General features: G+C 57.8%; 3 protein-coding genes across 5 annotated transcripts; all 3 read left to right on the top strand.

Annotated features, from left to right (window-relative positions):
- Nucleotides 1–70: 70 nt before the first annotated feature.
- On the top strand, nucleotides 71–10,196 carry LGI3 (leucine rich repeat LGI family member 3). The gene is made up of 8 exons (XM_004046745.5): nucleotides 71–681; nucleotides 1,554–1,625; nucleotides 2,384–2,455; nucleotides 2,802–2,873; nucleotides 2,976–3,047; nucleotides 5,012–5,181; nucleotides 5,359–5,523; nucleotides 8,024–10,196. Exons 1-8 carry the CDS (start codon nucleotides 71–73, stop codon nucleotides 8,839–8,841), a joined length of 2,052 nt encoding a protein of 683 aa, XP_004046793.3. The 3' UTR covers nucleotides 8,842–10,196.
- A 4,426-nt stretch (nucleotides 10,197–14,622) lies between these two features.
- On the top strand, nucleotides 14,623–19,011 carry REEP4 (receptor accessory protein 4). Of its 3 annotated transcripts, XM_004046744.5 has the most exons (8): nucleotides 14,623–15,600; nucleotides 16,354–16,426; nucleotides 16,803–16,879; nucleotides 16,968–17,088; nucleotides 17,522–17,635; nucleotides 17,990–18,125; nucleotides 18,258–18,412; nucleotides 18,499–19,011. In XM_004046744.5, exons 1-8 carry the CDS (start codon nucleotides 15,569–15,571, stop codon nucleotides 18,562–18,564), a joined length of 774 nt encoding a protein of 257 aa, XP_004046792.1. In that variant the 5' UTR covers nucleotides 14,623–15,568; the 3' UTR covers nucleotides 18,565–19,011. The 3 variants fall into 3 exon arrangements, with proteins under 3 accessions (XP_004046792.1, XP_018888372.3, XP_018888373.4); XM_019032827.4 differs by lacking the exon at nucleotides 18,258–18,412 and having other exon boundaries at nucleotides 15,107–15,600; XM_019032828.4 differs by lacking the exons at nucleotides 17,990–18,125; nucleotides 18,499–19,011 and having other exon boundaries at nucleotides 15,114–15,600; nucleotides 18,258–18,362.
- Nucleotides 19,012–26,333: 7,322 nt separating this feature from the next.
- Nucleotides 26,334–26,438, top strand: HRURF (HR upstream open reading frame). Its single transcript, XM_055348898.1, has one exon. The coding sequence runs from the start codon at nucleotides 26,334–26,336 to the stop codon at nucleotides 26,436–26,438; it is 105 nt and encodes a 34-aa protein (XP_055204873.1).
- The last annotated feature ends 1 nt before the right edge of the window (nucleotide 26,439 follows it).

The raw sequence follows: 26,439 nt of genomic DNA, 5'->3' as shown, positions 1-26,439 counted from the left end.
CAGAGACAGGTGAGCATCGGCGCGCACGGTCGTGCCCAGCCCACAGAGGCACAAGCAAAAGCTCACACGCATGCACTCACGCGCAGCCCCACACGCGGATGGCCCCAGAGACCGCCCGGTAGAGCACACAGCGGCCACGCCTCCCCTTCGGTGCCTCCCAGGCTCGGGCCTCCCCGCGCCGCCCCGCGCGCGCCCCCGCCTTCCGCGCCGCAGTCCGCATCCACCCGGCGCGGTCAGCCCCGGCTGCGGCTCCAGCTCCGCGCTCCGCTCTTCTCTCCCGAGCCGGATCGCGGGAGCGAGCAGGGGAGGGGACTGCAGCCGGCGCCCGAGGGCAGGAGGAGTCCGCAGGCGGGCCCCTGGCTGCGGTAGCAGCTGCCGGTGGCAGGGAGGTGCCAGCCCGCGCGGGGTGGCCCAGCCGCGGGAGCGGTGGGGCGGGGGCCGCGGCCGCCGGCCCCAGGGAGAGCTCGCGGGCAGCATGGCGGGGCTGCGGGCCAGGGGGGGCCCGGGGCCGGGGCTGCTGGCGCTCTCCGCGCTCGGCTTCTGCCTCATGCTGCAAGTCAGCGCTAAGAGGCCCCCCAAGACGCCCCCCTGCCCGCCCAGCTGCTCTTGCACCAGGGACACCGCCTTCTGCGTGGACTCAAAGGCAGTGCCCAGGAACCTGCCCTCGGAGGTCATCTCCCTGTGAGTGTCCAGCCCTGGCCTTGGGGGGTGGGGAGGGAGAGGAGGCCGAGGACAGCTCTGGGAGAGGACAGGAGAACCCTCGCTCCCCCTCTTCAGAGTGCGGGGACCAGGGGGACTGCAGGGGTCCTCAGGGCTGGAGATTCCAGGCACCAGTCGGGCAGGGAGTTCTGCAGTTTTGCAGGCTCAGCGGCCATGGGTGGGGAAAGCAGGAGTTCACCACCAAGAATGAATCATCATCACCACGAGCGTCAGTGAGACCTACTGTGTGCTGGGCTCTAGACTTGGGGGGGTTGCTTACACGAGCATGTGGGCCCCTGCCTGTGATGTCACACCAAGGGCAGGAGAGTGGCGGCCAGAGCAGGATGAGAATGAGCTATGCCCTCCCAGCACCCTGGCATGGGGCACATGCCCGCCACTGACCAGCCACTTGGCACTCAGCTCGGCCAGCCTGTCACTCACAACAGCCAGCCTCAGGGGCTCCCCTTGTCTGTAGGACCAGAGAGATTGTGAGGTCCTTGGGGACCAGGATGCCAGCCCCCACCCCCATGCCCCATCTCTCAACAGCACCCAGCCCATTGTGGGTGTTTGGATGATGATGACAACGGTGTGGGTGATGGAACCTTTTCTTGCCTGAGAGGGAAGCTGTGCCTGGGGCCATGGGTGCCCCAAGAGGCAATAGGGGAGGACCCTGGTGAAGGCAGGCAGTGAATTTGGGAAGAGAAGGGAAAGACACACAGGTGGGGGCTAAATTAGGTGAAATGGGGCATTTCCAGGGCAAGTGAGTACAAAAGCTACTGCCCTCCGTGTTCACCTCTCCCTGCCTCAGCACAGCCCTTGCAGACCCCACAGTACTGACTCGGGTGTCCCCGCAGGACCCTGGTGAATGCCGCCTTCTCAGAGATCCAGGATGGAGCGTTCTCCCACCTCCCGCTGCTGCAGTTCTTGTATGGATAGGGCCTTGTGGAAGGGTTGGGGGAACTATGGGGATGGTAGCAGGGGACAAATCCTGGGCTGGGGAGAGGGAGAGTGGACAGAGGCAGCCTCTGCAGACGAAGATGCAGGTGTCCCTTGCTTTTGTTCTGATAGGATGTACCCAAAAGACGGGGCAGCCTGGAGTCACGGGAGTCAGGGGCAGCAGGAGGACAGCTAGGGATGGCACAGAGAAGCCAAGCAGGCGGGATCCGGGGATGGGCTTGGCTCCTCTGGAAACCCAAGAGAATTGGGTGCGATAGCCTGGGCTAGTGCCCAAGGTGGGCACTGTGGGGCCATCTTAGAGACAGGTGACCCCAGGAATCAGAGTTCCCAGAAAAAGGAGGGGGCTGAAAGGGATGGCAGGAGTGTCTCCAACCCTACAAGATGCCGTCAATGAGGGACAGTTGTCCATGAGGGGCTGGAGTGGGACAGAATGACGGTGGGGGAGAGGGAGAGGAGATGCCACCCGGGAGGACCAGGAGCTGGCTTGACAAGAGAGCTCTGCCTCGGCCCATGTTTAGGAGCCAACAGGGACCCTGGGAGCTTCTGGGGCCAGAACAGGCTCCTGCCTGGCCTTGTTGCCCAGGTGGCCCAGGGATTCCCCATGGGGTCCCCAGGGGTGGCAGCAGGGCAGTCATGTCTTGGGGAAGCCCAGGGCTGAGGCAGCGGGCTGGGGGCTGGGGCAGCAGGCACACCCTTGGAAGCTCTAATTCCACCTTTGTCTCTGCAGGTTACTCAACTCCAACAAGTTTACACTGATTGGAGACAACGCCTTCACAGGACTGTCGCACCTGCAGTATCTGTGTGTGGGAGGGAAAGGGGCAATGGGAAAGTAGAAGGGAGGGGGACCCCAGGCCTGGGAGGCCGAGGGACTGGGTAGGGAGTGGATGAGAATGCCGCAGGAAGGGAAGGTGATGGGAGGCGAGAGCCCTTGCATCCCGTGATGGCAGGACCTGAGCAGAAGGTCGTTTCATTCGTTTTGCCTCTACCCTACCTGATGCCCTATCTCTATGGCTTGGTGATGCCAGACTCCATTTGGAAACCTGTCTCGGGGACATGGGCTGAAATCTAGGCTGGGGCGTAGGGCGAGTGCTGCTGGGGGTCTGGCATCCTATGTGACCACTGAGGCAAGTTCCCGCTTTCCCCAGCTTCATTGAGAACAATGACATCTGGGCACTATCCAAGTTCACCTTCCGAGGACTCAAGTCCTTGACTCACCTGTGAGTACGTCACACATACACACACTGCACCAAAGCCCCACCTCTCCTGTGGCCTTTGGCCTTGCTCATGATCTTCAGATGACCTGGCGGTCTCTTTTGCAGCTCGCTGGCCAACAATAACCTGCAGACACTGCCCAGAGACATCTTCCGGCCCCTGGACATCCTGAATGACTTGTAAGGCCTGAGTCCTGCCTCTTCCAACAGTGCCTCAGAGGGTGCATCCCTGGAGGGAGTGGTGTGGGAGTCAGAATTGGGATGGTCATAAGGTCTTGAGAGGCTGGGAAGGCTTGGGTGGGGGCACCCTGAGGAGGTGGGGAGGTGGAGTTAGATATAGATGGTAGCCTTCCAAATTGGAGTTTCTCTCAAAGTGCACCTGAGTGTATGTTTTCAAAATGTGTGTGTGTGTGTGTGTGTGTGTGTGTGTTTTTTAATTTTAGACGGAGTCTCACTCTGTCACCCAGGCTGGAGTACAGTGGCACAGTCTCGGCTCACTGCAACCTCCACCTCTCAGGTTCAAGCAATTCTTCCTCAGCCTCCGGAGTAGCTGGGACTAAGGGACTATAGGTGTGTGCCACCACGCCCGGCTAATTTTTTGTATTTTTAGTAGAGACGGGGTTTCACCATGTTGGCCAGACTGGTCTCGAACTCCTAACCTTGTGATCTGCCAACTTCAGCCTCCCAAAGTGCTGGGAGTACAGGTGTGAGCCACCGCACTCAGCCAAAAATGTGCTGAGCCACCGTGCTCAGCCAAAAAAAGGCTGGGTGTGGTGGCTCACGCCTGTAATCCCAGCACTTTGGGAGGCCAAGGAGGGCGAATCACCTGAGGTCAGGAGTTCCAGACCAGCCTGGCCAACATGGTGAAACCCCGTCTGTACTAAAAATACAATAATTATCTGGGTGTGGTGGCGGGCGCCTGTAATCCTGGCTACTTGGAAGGTTGAGGCAGGAGAATCACTTCAACCTGGGAGGCAGAGGTTGCAGTAAGCCAAGATCATGCCATTGCACTCCAGCCTGGGCGACAAGAGCAAAACTCAGTCTCAAAATATTAAAAAAAAAAAAAAATGTACTTAAAAAATTTTTTTTTTTTTTTAGACAGAGTCTCACTCTGTCACCCAGGCTGAAGTGCAGTGGTGCCATCTCAGGTCATGGCAACCTCTGCCTCCCAGGTTCAAGCAATTCTCCTGCCTCAGCCTCCTGAGTAGCTGGGATTACAGGCATGCACCACCACACCTGGCTAATTTTATATTTTTAATAGAGATGGGGTTTCTCCATGTTGGTCAGGCTGGTCTTGAACTCCCGACCTCAGGTGATCTGCTCGCCTCTGCCTCCCAAAGTGCTGAGATTACAGGCCTGAGCCACTGTGCGTGGCCAACATGTGCTTTTTTTTGTTGTTTGTTTGAGACGGAGTCTCACTCTGTTGCCCAGGCTGGAGTGCAATGGCGTGATCTCCGCTCACTGCAAACTCTGCCTCCCGGGTTCAAGCGATTCTCCTGCCTCAGCCTCCCAAGTGCTGGGACCACAGGTGTGCGCCACCATGCCTGGGTAATTTTTGTATTTTTAGTAGAGATGGGATTTCACCACGTTCCCCAGGCTGGTCTCAAACTCTTGACCTTGTGATCTGCCCACCTCAGCCTCCCAAAGTGTTGGGATTACAGGTGTGAGCCACCACGCCCAGCCTGTGCTTTTTAAATGTATGTTTGATTGGACTCTACATTAAAGTCCAATCAGCGGGAGGGGAGTTTGAAAGTTTCGAGTAAGTAGTATATAGCATATAGTAGTATATAGCATAGCCACACTCATTTATCGTTATTTATAAGAAAATAAAAGCCTTGGATTGTGGGAGGCTTAGAGGAGCAGGGATGCAACATACAGCTGTGCAGGATGCACACTGCAAAAGCCAACCTGGCCAAAGAGGTCAGCAAGGACTGAAACTGATTCCATACTCTGCTGGCCAAGCCTGTGTCTGTGGGGCTACATCCAGCCAGAGGGAAACTTTTCTCTAATCTTACAAAGATGCATGTGAGCAACTCACAGCAGCCTTGACCAGCTCTATTTCTGAAAACCTGGAGGGCCTGCGTAGGCAGAGCCCTGAGAGCATGTCTTTCTCTGTGCCCCCCTCCTCTGCCCTCATGATGCAGGGACCTGCGGGGCAACTCACTCAACTGTGACTGCAAGGTGAAGTGGTTGGTGGAGTGGCTGGCACACACCAACACCACGGTGGCACCCATCTACTGCGCCAGCCCGCCCCGCTTCCAGGAGCACAAGGTGCAGGACCTGCCGCTGCGGGAGTTCGATTGCATCACCACAGGTAGGAGGTGCCCCTGCCTTGGGTGTCAGTCCACGCCTACCCCAAGGCAGCTTTACAGACATGAAACCCCCCACCCTGCCCCACAACACCCAGCGGCAGCAGTAAAGCAACCACCATCACCCAAGCAGCCCTTCCCTTCTCCCTCTGGTCTTCAGTAACGCACCTCTCATCTTGCAGATTTCGTGTTGTACCAGACCCTGTCCTTCCCAGCAGTGTCGGCTGAGCCCTTCCTCTACTCCAGTGACCTCTATTTGGCTCTGGCCCAGCCAGGCGTCAGTGCCTGCACCATCCTGAAGTGGGACTATGTTGAGCGGCAGCTTCGAGACTATGATAGAATCCCAGGTACCTGCGCCCAATCTGGTTCTGCTGGCCCTTGCTAGGGGGAGGGGGGAGTGGGCTCCATCGTTCAACCCCATTGAGTTCCTGTAGGTAGAGGGATAGATGACACATACCCTCTGCCCACAAGAACTTTCCAGTCTTTGGGAAGAGGCCAATGTATACACCGATAACATCCATGATAGGCAGGTGTTAAGAGGGAGATATGAACATGATGCTGTAGCAGCACAAAGGACAAGCCTACCCTGGGCAATCAGGGAAGGCTTCCTGGTGGAGGGGGGATACCTAAGCTGAGTCTTGAAGAATAGAGGAAAGGGAGGACTCAGAGGTGATCCCCAGGTTTCTGGCTTACATAATTAGATGGACTGGGAAATGAGGAGGAGACAGGAGTGACTGTTGAGCAGTTTTGGATCTACTGAGTTTGATCTGAGTCTTGAAAGCTGAAGGAGACTTAGCTAGGAGCAAAAAAGTGGAAAGAGTGTTTTGGCAGAGGGAACAAAGCATGAACGAAGTCCAGGAGGTGTGCAATAACTTAGTATGTGAGTGTGTATATGTGTGCAAATCATAAGCAGCTTGTATGAAAAGGGATAAGGTTCAAGGTGGGGAGTGGCAATGAGATATTGATGAGTACCAGGTCATTGACAGGGTTTAAGCAGAATGTGTGATCCAGTCTGCATTTTAGAAAGCTTCTTGCATGGAAAAAGGCTAGGTGTGGGGCCATACACGAGGGCAGAACAGTAGGGGGATATGTGCCTGTCTGCTAGAGGTGTGCTGGAGCCTGGACATGAGACAGTAGCAGTGGGGATGGAGGGAGATATTTAGAAAGGACGGTTAAACCGCCAGGTGCGGTGGCTCACGCCTGTAATCCCAGCACTTTGGGAGGCCGAGGCAGGTGGATCACGAGGTCAGGAGATTGAGACCATCCTGGCTAACATGGTGAAACCCTGTCTCTACTAAAAATACAAAAAATTAGCTGGGCGTGGTGGCAGGTGCCTGTAGTCCCAGCTACTCGGGAGGTTGAGGCAGGAGAATGTCATGAACCTGGGAGGCAGAGCTTGCAGTGAGCCAAGATCACACCACTGCGGTCCAGCCTGGGTGACAGAGCGAGACTCCATCTCCAAAAAAAAAACAGAAGGCTTAAACTGACACAAGATAAAATAGAAAACTTGCATTGCCCTGTCTCCATTAAGGAACTTGAAGTCACTATTAAAGAAAAAAACAAAAACAAAAACAAAACACCTTCTCCTAAAAAAACTTCCTGGCCCAGAGAGTTTCCCTGGTGAATGCTATCAAACATTTAAGGAGGAACTAACAACAATCTACATACACACTATTAGAAAGTAGAAGGGAAGGTTGTCGGGACTTGGGGACTGATCAGGGAAGGGTGAGTGGAGGAGAGAAAGGTGTTAGGGATGACTGCCAGGTTTCTGGATTGGGAGACTAGTGGAGCGACAGCTGAAATCAAGAACAGAGGAGGAGCAGGGCAGGCTCAGCGATGGGTATGGAGCTGAATTGTGAGTTGTGAGTGGTGACTGAGTTTGAGGTGCTTGTGTGGGTGTGTGGGCCAGGAGAGTCTGAGGTAAGATCAGGAGCTGGGGTGTGGCATGGGGGTCATTAGCATCTGGGCAGGGCAGACCAAACCCCAAAGAAGGGATTTAGGCAGTGACTGCCAGAGCCTGAGGCTCTGTACAAATTTCTCTTGGGGGAAAGGTGGGGTCGTAGTGAGAAGGAAAGAGGGGTAAACTGGGGATGTCAAAGTGGAGATGCCGGGCAGCAGCTGGAGACCCTGGGACAGGTGAGCAGTGTGTGGTTTCATGTGCTTGGTGCCCAAGAAGGGCTCCAATGAAGCTGATTGTGAGTATAGGTGCACATGGGCATGCATTCTTGTACATAAAATCCCTTTCAAAAGTGAGAACTCTTGGGAGGATGTGTTTTCATGCACTGTGATGCAAACAGCAAGGTGTCTTGGGTATACCTAAGATTTCTCTCCCTGCTGTGGATCCACTCAAATTCTCCCTCCCTTCCCTGCCTTGCCACTGCCAGTGGGGTAGCTTTGGGCAAGTCACTTGCTCTCTCTGAGCCTCAGTTTCTTTCTGTGTGAAATGGACAAAATCACAGGGTCCTTTCCAGCGTGATGAATTCCTCATCGATGTAACATGTGCTTACATTCAGCACAGTGACTGCACGCAATAAAAATTCAATTACTCACATTATGGTTAAGCAACGAGTCACTATCGAGGGACACTTATTTTGTGCTATGTCAGCTTATATTTGAACCCTAGGGGTATGGGTGGAACAAGGGTGATATTAAAACTGGTTATTAGCTGTGAAACAACTGGAAAGCATTGAGCGCTTAGTGGATGAACTTCAGTGTGGGTGGAATGGTATATAGCGCAGAGTCTTAGTCCTGGCCCAAGGTTGGAAAGGGACTGGCCTTCTCCAAGGGGGCTGGATGGAGTGGGAGCCGCCGGCTTGCCTGATGCTGTCTGCCCCTGTCCTGGCACAGCCCCCTCTGCAGTGCACTGCAAGCCGATGGTGGTGGACAGCCAGCTGTACGTGGTCGTGGCCCAGCTGTTTGGCGGCTCTTACATTTACCACTGGGATCCCAACACCACGCGCTTCACCAGGCTGCAAGACATTGACCCGCAGCGCGTGCGCAAGCCTAACGACCTAGAAGCCTTCCGCATCGACGGTGACTGGTACTTTGCCGTGGCTGACAGCTCCAAGGCAGGCGCCACCAGCCTCTACCGCTGGCACCAGAATGGCTTCTACTCCCACCAGGCACTGCACCCCTGGCACCGTGACACCGACCTGGAGTTTGTGGATGGCGAGGGCAAGCCACGGCTGATTGTGTCCAGCAGCTCCCAGGCACCCGTCATCTATCAGTGGAGTCGCACCCAGAAGCAGTTTGTGGCCCAGGGTGAGGTGACCCAGGTGCCTGATGCCCAAGCTGTGAAACACTTTCGTGCCGGCCGCGACAGCTACCTGTGCCTCAGCCGCTACATTGGCGACTCCAAGATCCTGCGCTGGGAGGGTACCCGCTTCTCGGAGGTGCAGGCCCTGCCCTCCCGGGGCTCGCTGGCCCTGCAGCCCTTCCTTGTGGGTGGCCGCCGCTACCTGGCACTGGGCAGCGATTTCTCCTTCACCCAGATTTACCAGTGGGATGAGGGACGACAGAAGTTTGTACGGTTCCAGGAGCTGGCTGTGCAGGCTCCTCGGGCCTTCTGCTACATGCCTGCTGGGGACACCCAGCTACTCCTGGCCCCCAGCTTCAAGGGACAGACGCTGGTGTATAGACACGTTGTGGTGGATCTCAGTGCCTAGGGGGGTGCCGAGGCCTCTGGTCTCCTCAGGGTGGCCACTGGAGGATGGGTGGGGGCCTCTGTGAGCACCACATATGCCTGTGTGAAGACGAGCGGCCAACCTGCATTCATGCCCTTGCATCCGCACACGCCCAGTGTGCGCAGGCGCACCCCGTGGACTGGCCCAGGAGGACATGCATCATCACTGCAATCAGCATGAACACCAGGCACCCCTGGGACACCTAACGCCCAGTTCCCATGACCCCAACTGCAGGCCCCCCCTACTCTGCAGCCTTCCCCATGCTCTGCCCCCTGTCTCATGCACATGAGTGGTGCGGGGTGCTGGGAGTGAGGGGGGCCGCATCCTCCTGTCCTTGTGCTTCTCCTTCTGCCCCTCTGGTCTTTCCTGTTGGTGCTCCAGGCATTGTTTACCTGCTCTTGCTCCCTGCTGTAGCCCACAGCCATATCTGTCATGCTTCCCCGGGGCCACTCACCCCTGCCCCACCCCGTCTGCATGCTCACATGGACGCGGACGGACACACTCAGTTACACACTCACACGCCCCAACTGCACCCGGTGTCCATCTATAAACATGTCAGGGCACGTGTGCATACAAGCAGATTCAGCACTGCCTACCAGGCTCTCCTGTTACCTTGCCTCTCTGCTTGGAGGGGGCCCCCTCTGCTCACCCCCAGCGTGCCCCCCCCGGAACTGATAAGGATGAGAATGGTGGTGCCAGCTTCTGAGGGCCTGCTTGGCCTCCTGGGGGAAAAGCCCCTCTGCCCGAAGCAATAACAACAGCAGCAGAAGCAACCCCGGGGAGCTGCCAGGGGTGTCTGTCTCTGTTCTCCTTGGCGTTTCCTTCATGGCCCTGAATCCCAGCTCACCCATGGACAGAAGACCTCCCCTCAACTGAAAGCCTTTCTGCCTTCCTTCCTGTAGCTGTCGCTTTCTCAGGCTTGGACTGTCCCCTGGTTCACCCTGTCTTTGGGATGTGGCCCTTGAGCTGGGCGGGCTCCTTGGGTGGATTAGAGAGCTGGCCGAGCTGCAAGCACCTGAGTTACCTGTGAGGGTGCCCAGAGTGGAGCTTGGCCTGAGGGCGTGTTGCAGCCCTGGCCCCACCAGTCCACAGAGGCCCCCAGAAGCACTGCCTTTCAGTGGACCGGGTGGGGGCTGGTGGGAGGGGCCCCACTAGCCGAGCTTCTGCTGCCCTCTGCTGTCTGCTGAGATGCCAGGCTAGTGGAGAGGGAGTGGGCAGGGGTGGCCCTGCCCTGTGCCCAAATGGTGTGATGCTCCTTGTAGCAGGATACCAGGGTACTGGGGGGCAATGCTATGATTAACTTGCTTCAAATAAAAAGTTCCCGCCCCATAACCGGCTCTCACGTGTCATCAAAATGTTTCATTGAAAACGGAGCCTGGCCCTGCTCTGCCGCCCACGGGAGGCCTGGCAATGGTTTCCAGACCTTCTTCCTCCCAGCTCCCTTCTTTCTGAGATGTGGGCATCCCCAAGGTCAGCTGGGGCTGGGGGCAGGAGTTCACAGGGATGACACTCAGGTGCTGGTGTGATGAGTCCCCAGCACCTGGGGCTGACTCACAGCTAGTGTTCCTTCCTGGAGGTTATAGTCCGGGGACGCGCGAAGACTTGAGTCTTTCCTGCCGTCAGGTCAACTCCAACCAGCACGGCTGAGGATGATCTCAGCAGTCCCTCTTCTTTTATCCCTGATCCCCGTTCCTCCACTGGGGAAACATCTGTCATTGCCGCCACATCCACCCAGATGAGGCCTTGGAGTCCTAGGTGACATCTGGATCTCTCTTCTCCCATATTTCATAAGCCACCAAGTTCTCTCCGTTCTTTGTCCCAAAGGTTTGCTAGATGGGCACTTTTTTGTTTTGCTCTTTCCCAGCTCAGAGCTTTGTCCAAACACTCCTCATCGCCCATTGTCTTGGGTCCCTTGCCAGCCCCCACCAACCCGCTTCTCAGTCTATTTTTTTTTTTTTTTTTTTGGAGATGGAGTTTCGCTCTTGTTGTCCAGGCTGGAGTGCAATGGCGCGATCTCGGCTTACCACAACCTCTGCCTCCCAGGTTCAAGCAATTCTCCTGCCTCAGCCTCCTGAGTAGCTGGGATTACAGGCATGCACCACCACACCTGGCTAATTTTGTATTTTTAATAGAGACGGGGTTTCTCCATGTTGGTCAGGCTGATCTTGAACTCCCGACCTCAGGTGATCTGCTGGCCTCAGCCTCCCAAAGTGCTGGGATTATAGGCGTGAGCCACTGAGCCTGGCTTTTTTTTTTTTTTTTTTTTTTTTTTTTTTTTTTTTTAAAGACGGAGTTTCTCTCTTGTAGCCCAGGCTGGAGTGAGGTGGCCCTGTCTTGCCTCACTGCAATCTCTGCCTCCCAGGTTCAAGTGATTATCCTGCCTCAGCCTCTTGAGTAGCTGGGACTACAGGTGCCCACGACCACGCCCGGTTAATTTTTGTATTTTTAGGAGAGACAGGGTTTCACCATGTTGGCCAGGCTAGTCTCAAACTCCCAACCTCAGGTGATCCGCCTGTCTCGGCCTCCCAAAGTGCTGGGATTACAGACGTGAGCCACCATGCTCAGCCATCGGTCTGATCTTTCTAACACACACTTTCCTCCTGTCCTCCCCTGCTCAGGAACCTGCCTTGGCTTCCTGCTCAACAAACCCATGAGCCTCTGCCCATCATGAAGGTCTCCTGTGACCTGGTCCCACCGTACACACCCAAGCCCTGTGGGCAGTCAGGGTCCCTCAACATCTCTGTGAGTGGAGTCGAGAGAGCCTAAGACAGTCAGATGGGGGCCGGGTGGGGGACAGTGCTCAGGGTGTCAGTGCAAGTAATGGGGTCTCGGGGACAGCATGCTGAATGGCAAAACAGGTGTTGTCAAGCTGTGGGGACCCCTTTTCTCCTCTTCCCCCGTGGGCTTGAGTAAATGAAATCCTTTTGTGGCCTTGTGTGGGTTGGTGACAGTGTAAGGGACAGGGGATGGAAACGGGGGAAATGATAGATCCTTGGGCAGTGGTGCTTGCTATGTGACCCTGGGCAGGTCAAATCCCTTCTCTGAGTCTCCAGGCTTTCATTTGTCCTCCAGAGCCCCTCTCAGCTCTCGCATATCACAAAACCCCCTTCGTTTCTCTCTCTTCAGCGAGCACCTGTGAGCAGCTGTGTGCAGAGGAGTGGGGTCTGGAGCCTGGATAACATGGGTGTGAATTCTGGCTCAGTCCCTTTCCATGGTGTGAGATTTGAAGCAAGTCAGCTGATTTCCCTGAGCTTCAATTTCTCCTTCTGTGAAGCAGATTTAAAAACCCTACTTCATGGGTTCCTGATTCTGCCAGCCGGGTGAAACCAGCTAGTAACACTCAGCCACGTTACTTAGCCTATTTGTGCCTCGGTTTTTCTTATTTATAAAATGAGTATAATCGTGATACCTACCTGACAGGGTTTGTTTGTTTGTTTTTTCCAGCTTAGGCTGGAGTGCAGTAGTGCGATCTTGACTCACTGCAACCTCAGCCTCCTAGGTTCAATTAATTCTCCTGCCTCAGCCTTCCAAGTAGCTGGGACTACAGGAGCACGCCCCCACCCCTGACTAATTTTCATATTTTTAGTAGAGACGGGGTTTCACCATGTTCGCCAGACTGGTCTCGAACTCCTGACCTCAATGATCTGCCGTCCTCGGCCTCCCAAAGTGTTGGGATTCCTACAGGCAAGAGCCACCGCATCCTACCCTGACAGGATTATTTCTCATGAGAGTGAAATGCATTAGTATATGTAAGTCCATTTGTATAGTGTGTCCAGCACGTGATTATGATTTGCCTTGGTCTATGGGAATATATGAAAACAGAAGTGGCTCAGAGAGGGGTGTTTTGTGCAAGAGGAGGAGGTGGATCTTTGGAGAGAACTGTCTGTGGGTGACGGTTCCTCACCCATCCTCAGTCTTGGAGCCCCTGTGCCCCATATCTTACCTGCAGCCTCTGACCTGGCCTCCTCACCCCCAGCAATAGGTGACTTACCTGCTTTTCACCTCCTCAAATATGCTCTTAGCTTAGCAGGCACCTCCATCATCCTGGGGAGGCCTGTCCTTCTTTTCCAAATGGGAAACGGGCCCTTATCCTGTGCTTGGGAGAGGTTGCCAGGGAAAGTGGGTTGAGTCTCCCAGACACGCTGGCACTGTGCTGCCCAGTAGAAAGATAAATATCACTTTGACAGCTGCTGCCCCCAGGGGGGAGCTCTTCTGAGGGGTGGGAGGCACTTTCCTCCCTTGGCCCGAGTGCCCGGCTTTCTGTGTGTGCCTGCTGGGTCACTTGCCCTGGGGCTTGTCCACGTCCAGAGTGCTGCTTAGCAACCCAGTGGAACTGGGTGACTGTGTCAACAGCTCAGGACCAAAGGCTGCAAGAGGCAAGGTCCACTCACTCTGCCAAGACCAGAGATGGTGACACTCCTCAGCTGCCAGCCTCTTGCCCTCCGTGCTGAGCCTTGCTGTCAGTGCAGAGACCTCTGACATCTCTTCTCTGAGATTTCCCAAGCACAGGCATTGGGACCAGGAGTCTCCATACGGGAGACCATCCCAGCTGAATGAGCTTTGGGCGGGCCCAGGTAATGTTTCCCAGCAAATGGGGGTAGACAGAGGCCTGTGATGCTGAGGTCAGGCGCGTGGCCCCAGAAGGCAGCCAGCGGGGAAGGGACAGTTCTGCAGCACGCACCAAAGGACCCGAGGCTCACGTGTGCAGTGACCTCCTGAGTCATGGATGTCCCTTTCAGCTGCTCCCCTATTCAGTCACAGCTTTCCTCCTTCAGGGAGACCCAGGACACTTTTCACCTAGAGAACCATGTCTGTGCCTAAAGATGGACAGTGGCTGGGGCCTTCCTTAGGGGTTCCTCTAGCCCTTGGCCTTTTTGGTTACTCCAATGTGTGTGTGTAAGGAGGGACGGGTAAATGTGAGGTTTGGTTAAGAGAGGAGAGGGAGACATGGGGCCTCGGGGGAGTTTCTCCTGTGGGCTGGTTTCACTGCTGGCTCTCACACCCAGCAATACCAATAAAACTGATGACAATAATTAAGACCATATAATCACCGTGTGTTTATTTATCCCCCAGAAGCCTCCTTTCCCTGGCCCCATGATTACCTATTCCATCCTTATGATAGCTGGTGGGCGTTAACTGTGGCTCCAATAAAAAGCAGTAACTGCCTGTGTTTCCACCCCACATGTCCGGACAGCTTTGCTCCCACCCTCTGCAAGGTGGGGGGACACTATTTTCAGAGGGAACAACAGAGGCAGTAAGCTGAAGATGTCAAAAAGAATGAAGCCTCACAGGACAAGTAGTAGAAACAGCAACGTTTGCCTTCTTTTTAGAGCCTTCCCCCTTCTTCCTGGCGTCTGCCTCCCTCCCAGAGGAACTTATCCGGTTCCATGGCCCTCTGCAGGGCCACTCTCAGCCTGCAGCTACTGATCTCTCAGAAGACTGATCAAGCCAAGCATGTAGCCACCAGCCAGCAATAAATACCACTGGGTGATACCAGGAAAGTTACTTTTCACCACTGAGCATCCTATTTCCTACATGGTTAAAAGAAGTTTGCAAAGACTAAGACCTTGCGTGCAAACGTGCATTACAAAATGGCAATGGTTGATACTACTATTAAGGGCCCAGGGTTATTTGTGTACTTGGCTCAGAGGAGTAGGTGGAATTTCAAACTTCTGCTGAAGAAGGAGTGTGGGAGCTGAGAGCTCTACCCAGAATGCCTCAAATCATCGCGGTCAGCCTGCCCCGGAGTCAGGGGTCTGGAAAGGCATCCCAGAGAGAAGGGAACCCCTGAAACCTGGTGGGGCAAAAAGTCCCTCAGGTTCCCTCTCCCCCCACACCTCCCCCCTTTCCCTCCTGGACCCACTGGTGTGAGACCCGGACTTGCTGGCGCTCAGCCAAGCTTCCTTCCAGCTCCTGACTGAGCCTGCAGAGGAGATCCTTCCCTCTACCCCACCAACCGCATCTCATGCCTTTACCCAGTTCACAGAGGGGAAAATGAGGCGAGAGGGAAAGACACCGGGAAAAGCCAGTGAAGGGTCGCGAAAACTCTGGAGTCCAGATTTTCTTTGTGTGCCAACCCCTGCACTCCCCCTGCTTTTTTGTTACAGTTTCCCACACTCTAATCTTTCCGATTGGGAAGGTGACTCCACTGTGGGCCCCACCCGCGAGTCCCGCGGCACATCGCCCCTTTAAGGGGCCGGCCTCTCGCCTCCCTGACCTCGCCCCGCCCCCTCCGGGGCCACACTGCGCCTGCGTGGCGAGCCGGAGCCCTGGGGTTGGGCAAAGCTCGGTTCCGTGCAACTTTCAAGTGAGTTGCGAACTCCGCCCTGTAGGCCGGTGCTGGTGGCCCGGCGCGCTGGAACCGCGGCGACCCGCTCCAGCGCGGGACCAGCAGCAAGGGCCGAGCGCCAGGTTCTCCGCGGCAGAAAGGGCGGGTGGGAGCTGTAACTGCCCCGGCCGCGGGGCGCGCCCGCTCCCAAGTCGGCTTCCTCCCTGCCGGGGCCGCTTTGCCTCGGGTCTCCCCATTCTCCAGGTCCCCTGAACTGCACAGTCGGAGGCCGTGGGCGGCGGGCTCTGCCTCCGCCGAGGGACAGCCGGATCGCCCCTCTGCTTCCCGCAACTGCCCTGATCACCCCCCGTCCCAGCCCTTGAGTGAACGTCCTTCTGAGCGGCTTTCTGGGGTCCTCCCCACGTCCCAAAGGCCGGCAAGATGGTGTCCTGGATGATCTGTCGCCTGGTGGTGTGAGTATGGCCGCCCTCAGACCTCCTCTACCCGGGGGTGCCGTCCCGCCCCTGTGGTGGAAGCTGTGGACGTCTAGTGGGAGGCGGAACTTTCTGAGCTTCACCCTCCAGCACTCCATGCAAGGGTTAACGGACCTGTGGGCTTGCACGCGGTGTCTGGGGCACCGCAGGCTCCCCGCCCCACCAAGCCTCGTTGGCTGAGAACGACCCCTGCCGCACGCCACACACACTGCAAACAGATGCGTGGAGCCGAGGGCCACAGGCCTACCTTGCTGCCCCTTGGCAAACACAAGGTGATATGGCACGTTGTGGGCGGAGAATCCAGGTGCCTGCTTGCCATCTGAGCAGTCACATGACTCACCATCCTATTCCTCACCTTTGAGTATGCCAACATCTGGCTCACATAGCCCTATCTGCAACCCGGCAGTGTCAGGTCTGGTGACCCTGGGCCTGATTGCATGCCCATGGGAGGGGACAGTCTGGTGTTCTCACCCACTTCGTGGAGTGGCTGTCCTCTCACTCCATCACGCACCCATGGGCCACCGGTGCAGGCCTGGGCAGGCTTGGGATGTTTGTAAACAGCAGGGTGGGGAGGTGGCCTCCAGGGCTCTGACTCAGGCACGGGTTGTACAAGCCAAGCGAGAAAAACAGGGCGGGTACTGCCACCTTGCACCCCAGTGGGGGGAAATGGCCACTTGGCAAGGTGGGAGTGGGGCATGGTGCCCCTCACACTCCCCATGGCTGCTCTTCCAGGCTGGTGTTTGGGATGCTGTGTCCAGCTTATGCTTCCTATAAGGCTGTGAAGACCAAGAACATTCGTGAATATGTGAGCGTGGGGGTTTGGGTGTGTTTAATAGGACTTGGTGAGGTGGGGAGGGTCTCAGTTGGCCTCTCCCTCCTCCAGGGGCAAGGCTGTGTGGCACATCCTGAGTGGAGTGGGGAGGGAGAGAAAATGGGCCCTGTTCAAGAGGGTGTAGATAGAGGGCAGGCCATCGGGGTGCCTGTGGAAGATCTCGTGGGTGAAGCTTGTTGGAGGCGGGCATAGGAATGAGCAGCAGTTTCTCAGAGCTCCTGTCTAGCCATGTGTGGGGGAAAGCAGCTATGCAGCCGGACAGGCTCCCTGGAATCTCTGGGCTGGGCTGGCCTGGGTTGGGAGTTGGTGCTGCAGGCCCCATGCTGACCTCTGCGCGCTCACCCCACAGGTGCGGTGGATGATGTACTGGATTGTTTTTGCACTCTTCATGGCAGCAGAGATCGTTACAGACATTTTTATCTCCTGGTATGGACGCAGGGTCCACAAGCCATGGGTCAGGGGTAGCCCCCCCAGCCCTGCTCCTTGGCTCACCCTGCCCCTTGTGCTGTGGCAGGTTCCCTTTCTACTATGAGATCAAGATGGCCTTCGTGCTGTGGCTGCTTTCACCCTACACCAAGGGCGCCAGCCTGCTTTACCGCAAGTTTGTCCACCCGTCCCTGTCCCGCCATGAGAAGGTACCCCAGGGGGAAGCGGGAAGGGAGGCTTAGGGGTGGGTGTGAGGGAAAGAGCCCTGGACCTGGGATTTAGGATGCTGGGGACACCGGGGTTCTATCCCAGTCCTGCTGCTGTTGAGGGGCAGGACCTTGACAGGGCCCAGCCTACCTCATCTTCTGGGATAATCAGGTGGGGGTGCACATGAATGACCTTTGAGGATGGAAGTTGGTTTGGGGGTAGTGGTGGCGGCAGCTGGAGCATGGCCACTCATGGAGGTGTGAGTGGGTGGCAGCCCTGCTCTTGGTCTGTGTTTGTGGCCCAGATTTGTGGCTCTGGGCACCAGGTGGGGCTGGGCTGGGCTGGGTGGTGCCACAACCAGTGGCTTCTCAGAATCTGCAGAGGAAGAGGGACTCTGGCTGTCCACCTGAGCTCTCCTCCCCATCGGGTCCACAGGAGATCGACGCGTACATTGTGCAGGCCAAGGAGCGCAGCTACGAGACCGTGCTCAGCTTCGGGAAGCGGGGCCTCAACATTGCCGCCTCCGCTGCTGTGCAGGCTGCCACCAAGGTGCTCTGGGCCCCCAGCCCTCCAGCAGCCCCCATCCCACCCCTAAGGCCCTTTGGGCTCATTCAGCTCCTCTGCCAGGGAGCCCAGAGATGGCAGCCGGGGAGCAGGGGTGAGAAGGTGATGGGGGGGTATTGGCAGAAGCGTGGAGCTGGAGTCAGACCTTCCTTCCTGGCTCTGGCACTGAGCGTAAGCAGCGGCTCCTGCTCTCTGACTTTGGTTTCCTGTTGGTGCCACATTGGCGTGGGGCCAGAAGCTTGCTGAGCAGTTTTCACTTCTGCGTCTCAGCCCCGGTGATTAGCTGGTTGGCCAATTTCCCTGGGCAGCCTCCCCGCTGAAGCCTCTTCCCCCTCACAGAGTCAGGGGGCGCTGGCCGGCAGACTGCGGAGCTTTTCCATGCAGGACCTCCGCTCCATCTCTGACGCGCCTGCCCCTGCCTACCATGACCCCCTCTACCTGGAGGACCAGGTGTCCCACCGGAGGCCACCCATTGGTGAGTGGGCAGAGGGGCCCAGAGCCATGCCAGGAGGGATGGCTTCCTTCACTCACACCATGGCTTCCCCCAAGGCTCGAGGAAGGGCTGGCCTGGTCGCAGGCTTTCAGCTTCACCTCCTCCTCCACACAGGGTACCGGGCCGGGGGCCTGCAGGACAGCGACACCGAGGATGAGTGTTGGTCAGATACTGAGGCAGTCCCCCGGGCGCGAGCCCGGCCCCGAGAGAAGCCCCTAATCCGCAGCCAGAGCCTGCGTGTGGTCAAGAGGAAGCCACCGGTGCGGGAGGTCAGTGTGGGAGGACGACAGGAGGGAGGAGGGCTCTGCTGGCTGGTGCTCCCCACACCCTCATGCTGTGCCTCCCCTTTCCCCAGGGCACCTCGCGCTCCCTGAAGGTTCGGACGAGGAAAAAGACTGTGCCCTCAGACGTGGACAGCTAGGGTCTGCTGCATCTGCCCCCTTCTTACCTCATGCCCTGCAGGGCTCCAGGGCTATTTGGAGGGACCTTGGGCTGCACATCTGGCCTGTCTGCACCAGCTGCCTGGGCCCCGCCCTCCTGACTCCTGCTGATGGTTAAGGGCCGGGAGCAGATGCTGCCAAGGCCACATGCAGGGATGCACCCACAATGTACCAAAGCAGGCTGGGCCCAGGGTTCTATTTATTGCCTTGCTCTGCCCTCTCCCTTCCCCGGTTGTGGGACAAGAGCCCTCCCTGAACCCCTGCAAATGAAACCAAATGTCCACCTGGGTGTGTTCATTCCTTCCTGTCCTTCAAAGTACTTGATAGCCTTTCATAAGGCCTGGCACGTGTGTCCTGGTTGTGTTTGTGTGTGTTGGTGAGTGAGGTCAGGTTTGCGAATGTTTTGATAAATAAATACATAAAGGGGTTCTGTTTCTCCTTATTCTTATTCCCGTTGCTCGCGTCACACCCTTGAAATTGGGCAGCCCAGTCCTAGCCTAGGTCTAAGGCTGAAGGAGCCCAGTCCTCTGGGGGAGACAGAACCATTGACAGAGAGTTGTGATGCAGCACATGGTTTCACGAAGGAGTTTTGGGGAGTTTTGAGAGCACTGATGGGAAAGTGGGGACGAGTCCAGAGGACGGGTCAGAACCCGAAACTTCAGTTAGGCCTTGGCAGGAAGGTGCAGCTATAGAGAAACCAGTGGGAGCACAGGCCGGAGGGGCTTGGGGCAGCACGTTAGTCCCATAGGGAGGTCGAAGCTAGGCAGAGGAGACCTGGGGAGGAGTATCTCCTCCAGGAGCCTGGAAGAAGGAGCCCCCTGGGGCACCTCTAGGGACATTAAGTTCTGTAAACAGTCAGGTAACCGCAGGGGCACCATTGCACCTCTGAGGAGTGGCCACGAGAGGGCAGCAGGGTCCGGGATCTGGGCTGCCCCCGGCTTCCAGGTCAAGGAGGGTGGGGTTGGGAGACTGGCCAGAGCCTCGCCCTGCTGGGCCTGGCGGAACTCAAGACGGCCTCCAATGGCCCTCCCTGCAGCTTGTGGTCACTGGTCCTTGGCCTGCCCCATCCAAGGAGTCTCCTCTGCTCTCCTGAGACCGAGGCTGTTTGCCTGGCTGGCTCCACTCCAACTCCTCCGATCCCTGGGGCAACCGGGGTACCCAGCTCTGCCCTCTCCTGCCCCAATGCTGGTCTCACCATGATGCCCGGGGTGCGCCCCTCTGCCACTGCCGCACCTGCTCCTCCTCCCTGCTTTTGATTGATTAAGCAAAGAGGTGGGTGAGAGTGTGGGATGAGAAGAGGGGAAATGGGGTGGTAACCTGGAGTGGCCCCAGAGAGTGTGGATTAACTCTTGGTGTGGGGATTATCCGGGTTTTATTTGGGGGAGGCTCTTAATCTACTGCGGTGATTTAGCTTCTCACGTATAGGGGCTCACTGGTGTCCAACATGGCCTGCCTTTGCATCATGGGGTTGTCTTATCGCTTCATTAATTCATTCAAAAATGAATCTTTATTGAGCCTCGAGCAGGTACCAGACATGTTGCCAGACACTGCAGGGATGCAGGCAGTAGTAACGGCTGGCGCCCAGAGTGTGGCTGCCCACGCAGACGCTGCTCTAAGCCCCTGGCATATATTAATTTAATTCTCATAACGATCTTTGGAGGGCGGGTACACACTAGTCTTATAGTCTCCATTTTCCAAACAGGAAAACAGGCACAGAGAGGGCAAGTGATTCGCCCAAGGTCACATAGCTAGTACGTAGCAGAAGGGCTTGGAATCAGGCAGTCTGGCTCCAGAGTCTGTGCACTTAATCACTAAGCAGTACCAGAGTGAAGGAGATGATTCCTGCCTGGGAGGCAAGGACATGGAGACTAACATGTATGGAATATTTGTTGTGTGCCTGACCTTGTACTGGGCATTTTACAGAGATGATTTCCTTGAATCCTCCCAACAAGCCTGTCAAGTAGGGACTATATCCATTTTTTAAAACAGGTTCTCACTGAATCACCCATGCTAGAATACAGTGGAACGATCATAGTACACTGCAGCCTCGAACTCCCGGACTTAAGGGATCCTCCCACCTCAGCCTCCTGAGTAGCTTGGACTGCGGGCACTCTCCATCACACCTGGCTAATTACCATATTTTTTTGGTAAAGACGGGGTCTCACTATGTTGCCCAAGCTGTTCTTGAATTCTGGGGCTCAAGTGATCCACCTGCCTTGAACTCTGAAAGTGCTGGGATTACAGGCATGAGCCACCGCACCCATAGGGCTATACCCATTTTACAGATGAAAAACCGAGGCTTGGAGAGCCACAACAACTTGTGTACCATTGTGCTGCTTGTGAGTCGGGGACCCTGACTCCTGATGCACCTCTGCCTGGGACTTGCGTTGATAGAGGCGGGCTGGCAGGATCCATGTACCCAAACCAAGAGAACAAAACCAGAGGGGCGCCGGGCACAGTGGCTCACCCTTGTAATCCCAGCACTTTGGGAGGCTGAGGCGGATGTATCACCTGAGGTCAGGAGTTCGAGACCAGCTGGCCAACATGGTGAAAACCCGTCTCTACTAAAAATAACAAAAATTAGCCAGGCATGGTGGCGCGTGCCTGTAATCCAAGCTACTTGGGAGGCTGAGGCACAAGAATCGCTTGAGCCCGGGAGGCAGAGGTTGCAGTGAGCCGAGATTGCACCACTGCACTCTAGCCTGGGTGATATAGCAAGACTCTTGTCTCCAGAAAAAAAAAAAAATAACAAACCCAGAAGGGCATAAGATGAATGGCAAAACAAAACGGAGTAAAAGAAAACAAGAGTTGGGGAGAGGCCTGAAGTCGTGGGGTGGTGAGGGGGATTTCACTGGGGTGGGGGCTTCACTTGCCGTCCCTCCTAGGATGGGAGCTTGGAGGGGGCCACAGGGCCACCCAGGCCCCTTGGCAGAGCTCGCGATGTCTTGTCCTCACCATCTCATCAGACTGTCTCATGGCTCCCTGTGGCCCTATGCGTGCTGGCCTCTGACATGCTCTTCCTCCACCATCCAACTCTGTCCCATTTCTACTTGCCCTTTGAACCCCACTGAGACATCACCTCCACTGGAAGCCCTCTGCAAGCACTCCCTCACCTCAGAGTGATTTGCTGTCTGGACCACACCACCTCTGTTCTTGCACAGACTTCTGTTTTTGCCTTGAGCATGTGACCTTTTCTCCCCCACTGTGTTGTGACTTCATAAAGAACAGACGTATTTTACACACTGTTGTAGCTCAGCCTGGAACAAATGGTCTAACCGAAGTGAAATACTTTTGTAACTTCGCGATTGGGTGGTGAAGTCCTGATCTCATTCTCTGATCTCCTCCATGAAGTTCCCCTGACTTCCCCAGGGTGGGACTAGAAGCATCTTGTAATCATTCATGAACAAGCCCAACACCCCCAGCGCCCAGCACAGGGCCAATACCTAAGAAGCCTGGAGGAGTTTTGCTGGTGAAAGAGCAAATGCGCGAAGTGACCATATGTTCTGGATGGGGGAGGCCGGGCGGGTGGGATGGCCTCATGATTTCTGCCTTTGTGCCCTGCATCGCCTGGGGCCCACCGCCAAGCCTTGAACATGCCAAGGCCCCTAGAACACGGGTTTGGTGAATGGCTGACTGCAGTTGTATGAATTCCACCACATGCTGGGGACAGAGGGGAAGGAGCCAGGAGAAGTCCAAATTCTGGGGCATTTCTGGGTGAGCACACATGTGACCCGGAGGCTCAGGGCACTGGTTGTCAACTGGGCTTCCCTGAGAGCCAGCCCTGCCTCTCTGAGAACCCTTGAGACCTCACCTTTGCCCAGCAGTTGCACACTTTGCCTCCAGTTGCACACTGGAGGGGGTTACTGTCTCACCCTCCACCCCCTCTGGCCTGGCCTCTCTTGGAAGAGTAGGCTGCATGCCAGCCTGCCTAAGCACCCCCAACTCTCTTCTCGCCACCAGACAGTGGGCCACCAGCAGGATCAGGGCTGGTGGGGACACAAAGCTGCCACAGCCAGTCCCCTTAGAGCTGCACACCTCTGCTGAGTCCTGGCCCCTGCCCCACTCAGTTTGTGCCCTGGTCTCACTCCTCACCTCCCCTGCAGCTTGTCTGCTTTTGAGGGGTTCCTGCATATCCACCCTGGTTTCTGGGTGCGGATCGCCCTTTGTTCTTGCCCCTCTATTCTCTCTCCTCTCCACCCACAGCCATCCCTTGGCCCTTCCAGGTGGCTCCTCTCCCTCCCTGACTCTTCAGCCCCTATCACTGTCCCTCTTGGCCTGGGGCCCTCCGTGTCCTGGTCCCCTTCCCCGTCTCCAGCCTCCATGTGCACCACACGCACTGGCTGTATTTTTAGCTGCCACTGATTAGCCTCTAGTTCTGACACAGCCCTGGCCCAAGCTGGATTGGGGCATCCTGGTTGGCACTGCCCTCCACCTTGAGGGGGTTGAGGAGGTGGCACTCAGCCTCTGGCTCCGTCCTCTACCCAGCATCAGGGACCAGAGGTCTCAAGAGCTGGGTAGGGGGCAGACGCCTGGCAGGAGGAGGATTCTCTGCTGCTGGAGAAGTCCTGGGGGCCACAGTTGGTGTTTCCGGGTAGGCACAAAGGTCCCAAGCCCAGGGTAGAGTGGAGCTGGCTTCCTCTCCCCGGTGGGTAGCTTGTGGGGGTAACCTGGAGGGGAGGGGAGGTGGGGGAAGGAGGAAGCGCACTGGGAGGTGCAGACTGAGAAGAGGAATTAGGTTAGGGATGTAGGTGGGTGGGCGAGAGGGGATGGCGGCATCTGCTTTGGAGCTTCCTCCGGGTTCCAAACGCATCCCCACACTTCCCTTCCCCTCCTCCCCACACCCTGCCCCCACCCCCGCGGGTCCCGGGAGAATTTGCCTGGTATTCCCCCTTCCCCATCCCCCCCCAGGCGTTGCCACAGGGTGGGGGGTGGGGTGGGGGGAGGCCAGCCTCAGCTGTCTGAAGGATGGAGGGGCTGGGGAAGCAGGGCTAGGTGCCCAGACGGCCGCGTGTGTGGGAGGGGATGTCCTCAGATGCCCTCCACCCGGCAGTCCCCGCTCTGACGTGGGTGCCCCCCCTCTCCCCGCCCGGATTAGTGGCAGCTTGGCCTGACTCTCCGGGGCTCCTTCCCCCGCCCCCGCCTGCTGCCCTCCCCTGGGCCGGGGGCTGCTCCGCCCGGGGGGCACTGTGCTTGCCCAGGTAAGGGGCTCTGGGGATGGCATGAGGGCCGCCGGCTCGTGAGTGCTGCTGTGCCCGTCAGCACGAGCGTGTGTCAGCGAGTGAGTGTGTGTCAGTGAGCCAGGGGTCGGTGCGGGGCTGGGGCTTGGCCCCCGAATGGCTGGGGGTGCTGGTCAGCTTGCCTTTGTCCACAAGTCTGGCATTGTGTCCACGTGCCGTGTGGCTTTTCTTCTGTGTTTGTGTCTTTTGTGTGTCTCCTCAGCTCTGCTCCGTCTTCAGGCACAGAACAGCCGGCTACAAGGACTCTGTGGGCCTGTGGCATGGGCTCCAAAGCGGGATGGGGAGCTGGGCGAGGGTGGGGAAGAGGTCCTTCCTCCCATCCTGCGAGTCCCCACGAGCCCCTGGGCTTTTCAGGAGCCTGTCCCCAAGAGCCCTGCTACTCTAGTCCAGGGACTGTGGCCTGCCAAACAGACATGGCAACTGGGGTTGGGGGGGATATCTGCCCCACTCCCCTGGGATAGTCCCCATCCCCTTTGGGGATGTCAGCGATAGGTCCTCAGGGTTCTGGACAGCGCAGGCTCCCATCTTGGCCTCTCCCAGGCCCCAAGCCGCAGGAATCTCCCCCGGCACTCCCACAAGCTTCGGCTGCTGAGGAGGGAGCACAGAGAACACAGATGGGGGACCACAGACACACCCCAGCCCTTACCTTCACCCCTGGAGCCAGCCTGGGAGTGGGAGGCCGGGCCTCAGGGCCTGGGGCCTCCAGTCCATGTTAGACCCTCTACAAGCATCTCCCCTGGCACACTCAGGTCCCAGCCACCCTCAGGGGAGCTGGGGAGGAAGGGAGTGTTACTAACTCAGTCATGTAAACAACCCCTACCAGCCTGCCTTGCCACAGAACTGGCCTCTGGGGGCAGGCCAGGGGCAGGGTGAATGGATGCCGACACGACCCAAGTCTGGCCCAGTGCCCACTCCTTTAGACCCCCGCTCCCCAGGACCCCCACTCTTCTCAACCGGTAGAAGGCTCTAGGCCTTGCTCATCCCTTAGGAGGAAGGCTCCTGGCTATTCAGGGCTCCCCTCTGCAGGGATGGTGGTGTGACTTGGGACCAAGCTAGAGGCATCCAGAACCCATCGCTTCCAAGGGATGGGAAAGAGGGAGTGCAGCTTCTGTCCCAGGCAGGCCAAGGTTGGCTTCCGCAGGGAGGCAGGGGAGCCGAGGGTGGGAGGTGGGTGCCTGAGGGGAAGGGAAGCGCCCGTTGGGCGTGTGGGTTTCTGTGTGAGTCTGAATCTGTCTGTGTGTGTTTGAATCTGTCTGTTTGTGTCTGCACTGGAACCACCCCCGCAGCGGAGCCGGGATGCTTCCTCGGGTGGAGGGTGCCCTGCTTTTCCATTTCCTCTCCTCCTCTCTGCACTCTCCCGGGAGCCACTCCCATGGGCGCCTCTCCAGCCCCTGGCCTGGAAGCACCAGGAACCCTGGGGATGGGGCAGACCCTCACAGCCCGGGGTCTGGAGCCGGTGTCGGAGCTCATCTGGGCCCATGGCCTCTCCAGACATTTGGCAAAATCAAGGCCGTTAGACCAGGGACAGACCCAAGCCCAGGCCCTCCCAGAGGTCCTAGGCCGCAACCCTTTGTGCCCTTGGGCTCTGGAAGAGGTTTGGGAAGGGTTTGGGGTGGAAGATGGCAAAGAGCAGCTTGGCCAGGTGAGGATGAGGCAGGGCAGACACAGGCCAGTGGGGTGTGCCATGTGCCACAGATAGAGAGGACCAGGAGTCAGTGGCCCGGCAGGCACAGCCCGGTTGGCGTGGGCCAGAGCGCCCATCACTGACCCGTGAGAACTCGACTGCCCCTGCCAGCTCTGGCACTGCCCCCTCCCAGCCGCCCCGCCCTAGCACCCTGGGGGGCACCCCGCCCAACCGTGGCCTGGTCCGGCCCCTCCCGCCCTTTGCTCCAGTTCCCGGGCTTGGCACCTATAGTGGGGGTGCCGCCCGCCTGCCAGGCTCCGGGGCCGGGCCCACGGGAGGGTGGGGCGGCTGGGAAGCTGGCACGCTGCCCCGGGGGAGCCTCTCTCGGCAGGCGCCCGGGTGCCGCGGGGGGGAGGGGGAACAAAGGGCTCATTCTCCCCGTGCGCAGCCGGTGGCATCGCCGGGGCGTTGGCGGAAGCCCCCGGGGCCCGGGAGGGGGCAGGCCCAGGCGCGGCCGCCGAATCACGGGCTCCTGTTTCCCGCAGGGTGCTGGAGGAGGAAACCGGCGGAGCAGCTTCCCCACTCTCAGTTGCGCGTCTGGCGATGGCGATCAGAGGTCCTGCTGCGCTCTCCGCCGCGCTCTACCTCCATTAGCCGCGCTGCGCGGTGCTGCGCCCTCGCCGGTGCCTCTCTCCTGGGTCCCAGGATCGGCCCCCACCATCCAGGCACGACCCCCTTCCCCGGCCCCTCGGCCTTTCCCCCAACTCGGCCATCTCCGACCCGGGGCGCGTGTTCCCCCCGGCCCGGCGCCTTCTCTCCCTCCGGGGGCACCCGCTCCCTAGCCCCGGCCCTGCCCTCCCCGCGGCGCAGCACGGAGTCTCGGCGTCCCATGGCGCAACCTACGGCCTCGGCCCAGAAGCTGGTGCGGCCGATCCGCGCCGTGTGCCGCATCCTGCAGATCCCGGAGTCCGACCCCTCCAACCTGCGGCCCTAGA

Source organism: Gorilla gorilla, chromosome 7 (assembly GCF_029281585.2).
Source record: "Gorilla gorilla gorilla isolate KB3781 chromosome 7, NHGRI_mGorGor1-v2.1_pri, whole genome shotgun sequence".
In the NCBI taxonomy this organism is placed as follows: Eukaryota; Metazoa; Chordata; class Mammalia; order Primates; family Hominidae; genus Gorilla; species Gorilla gorilla.
This window is presented reverse-complemented; position numbering and strand designations above follow the sequence as displayed.

Excerpts from the sequence above, each read along its gene's own strand:
- HRURF (XM_055348898.1), top strand. The coding sequence starts at position 26,334 with ATGGCGCAACCTACGGCCTCGGCCCAGAAGCTGGTGCGGCCGATCCGC.
- LGI3 (XM_004046745.5), top strand. The coding sequence starts at position 71 with ATGCACTCACGCGCAGCCCCACACGCGGATGGCCCCAGAGACCGCCCG. Across the intron at positions 2,874-2,975 it reads CTCAAGTCCTTGACTCACCT|CTCGCTGGCCAACAATAACC; the intron begins GTGAGTACGTCA and ends TCTCTTTTGCAG. Across the intron at positions 3,048-5,011 it reads CTGGACATCCTGAATGACTT|GGACCTGCGGGGCAACTCAC; the intron begins GTAAGGCCTGAG and ends CTCATGATGCAG.
- REEP4 (XM_004046744.5), top strand. The coding sequence starts at position 15,569 with ATGGTGTCCTGGATGATCTGTCGCCTGGTGGT. Across the intron at positions 16,427-16,802 it reads CCAAGAACATTCGTGAATAT|GTGCGGTGGATGATGTACTG; the intron begins GTGAGCGTGGGG and ends CTCACCCCACAG. Across the intron at positions 18,413-18,498 it reads GGAAGCCACCGGTGCGGGAG|GGCACCTCGCGCTCCCTGAA; the intron begins GTCAGTGTGGGA and ends CCCTTTCCCCAG.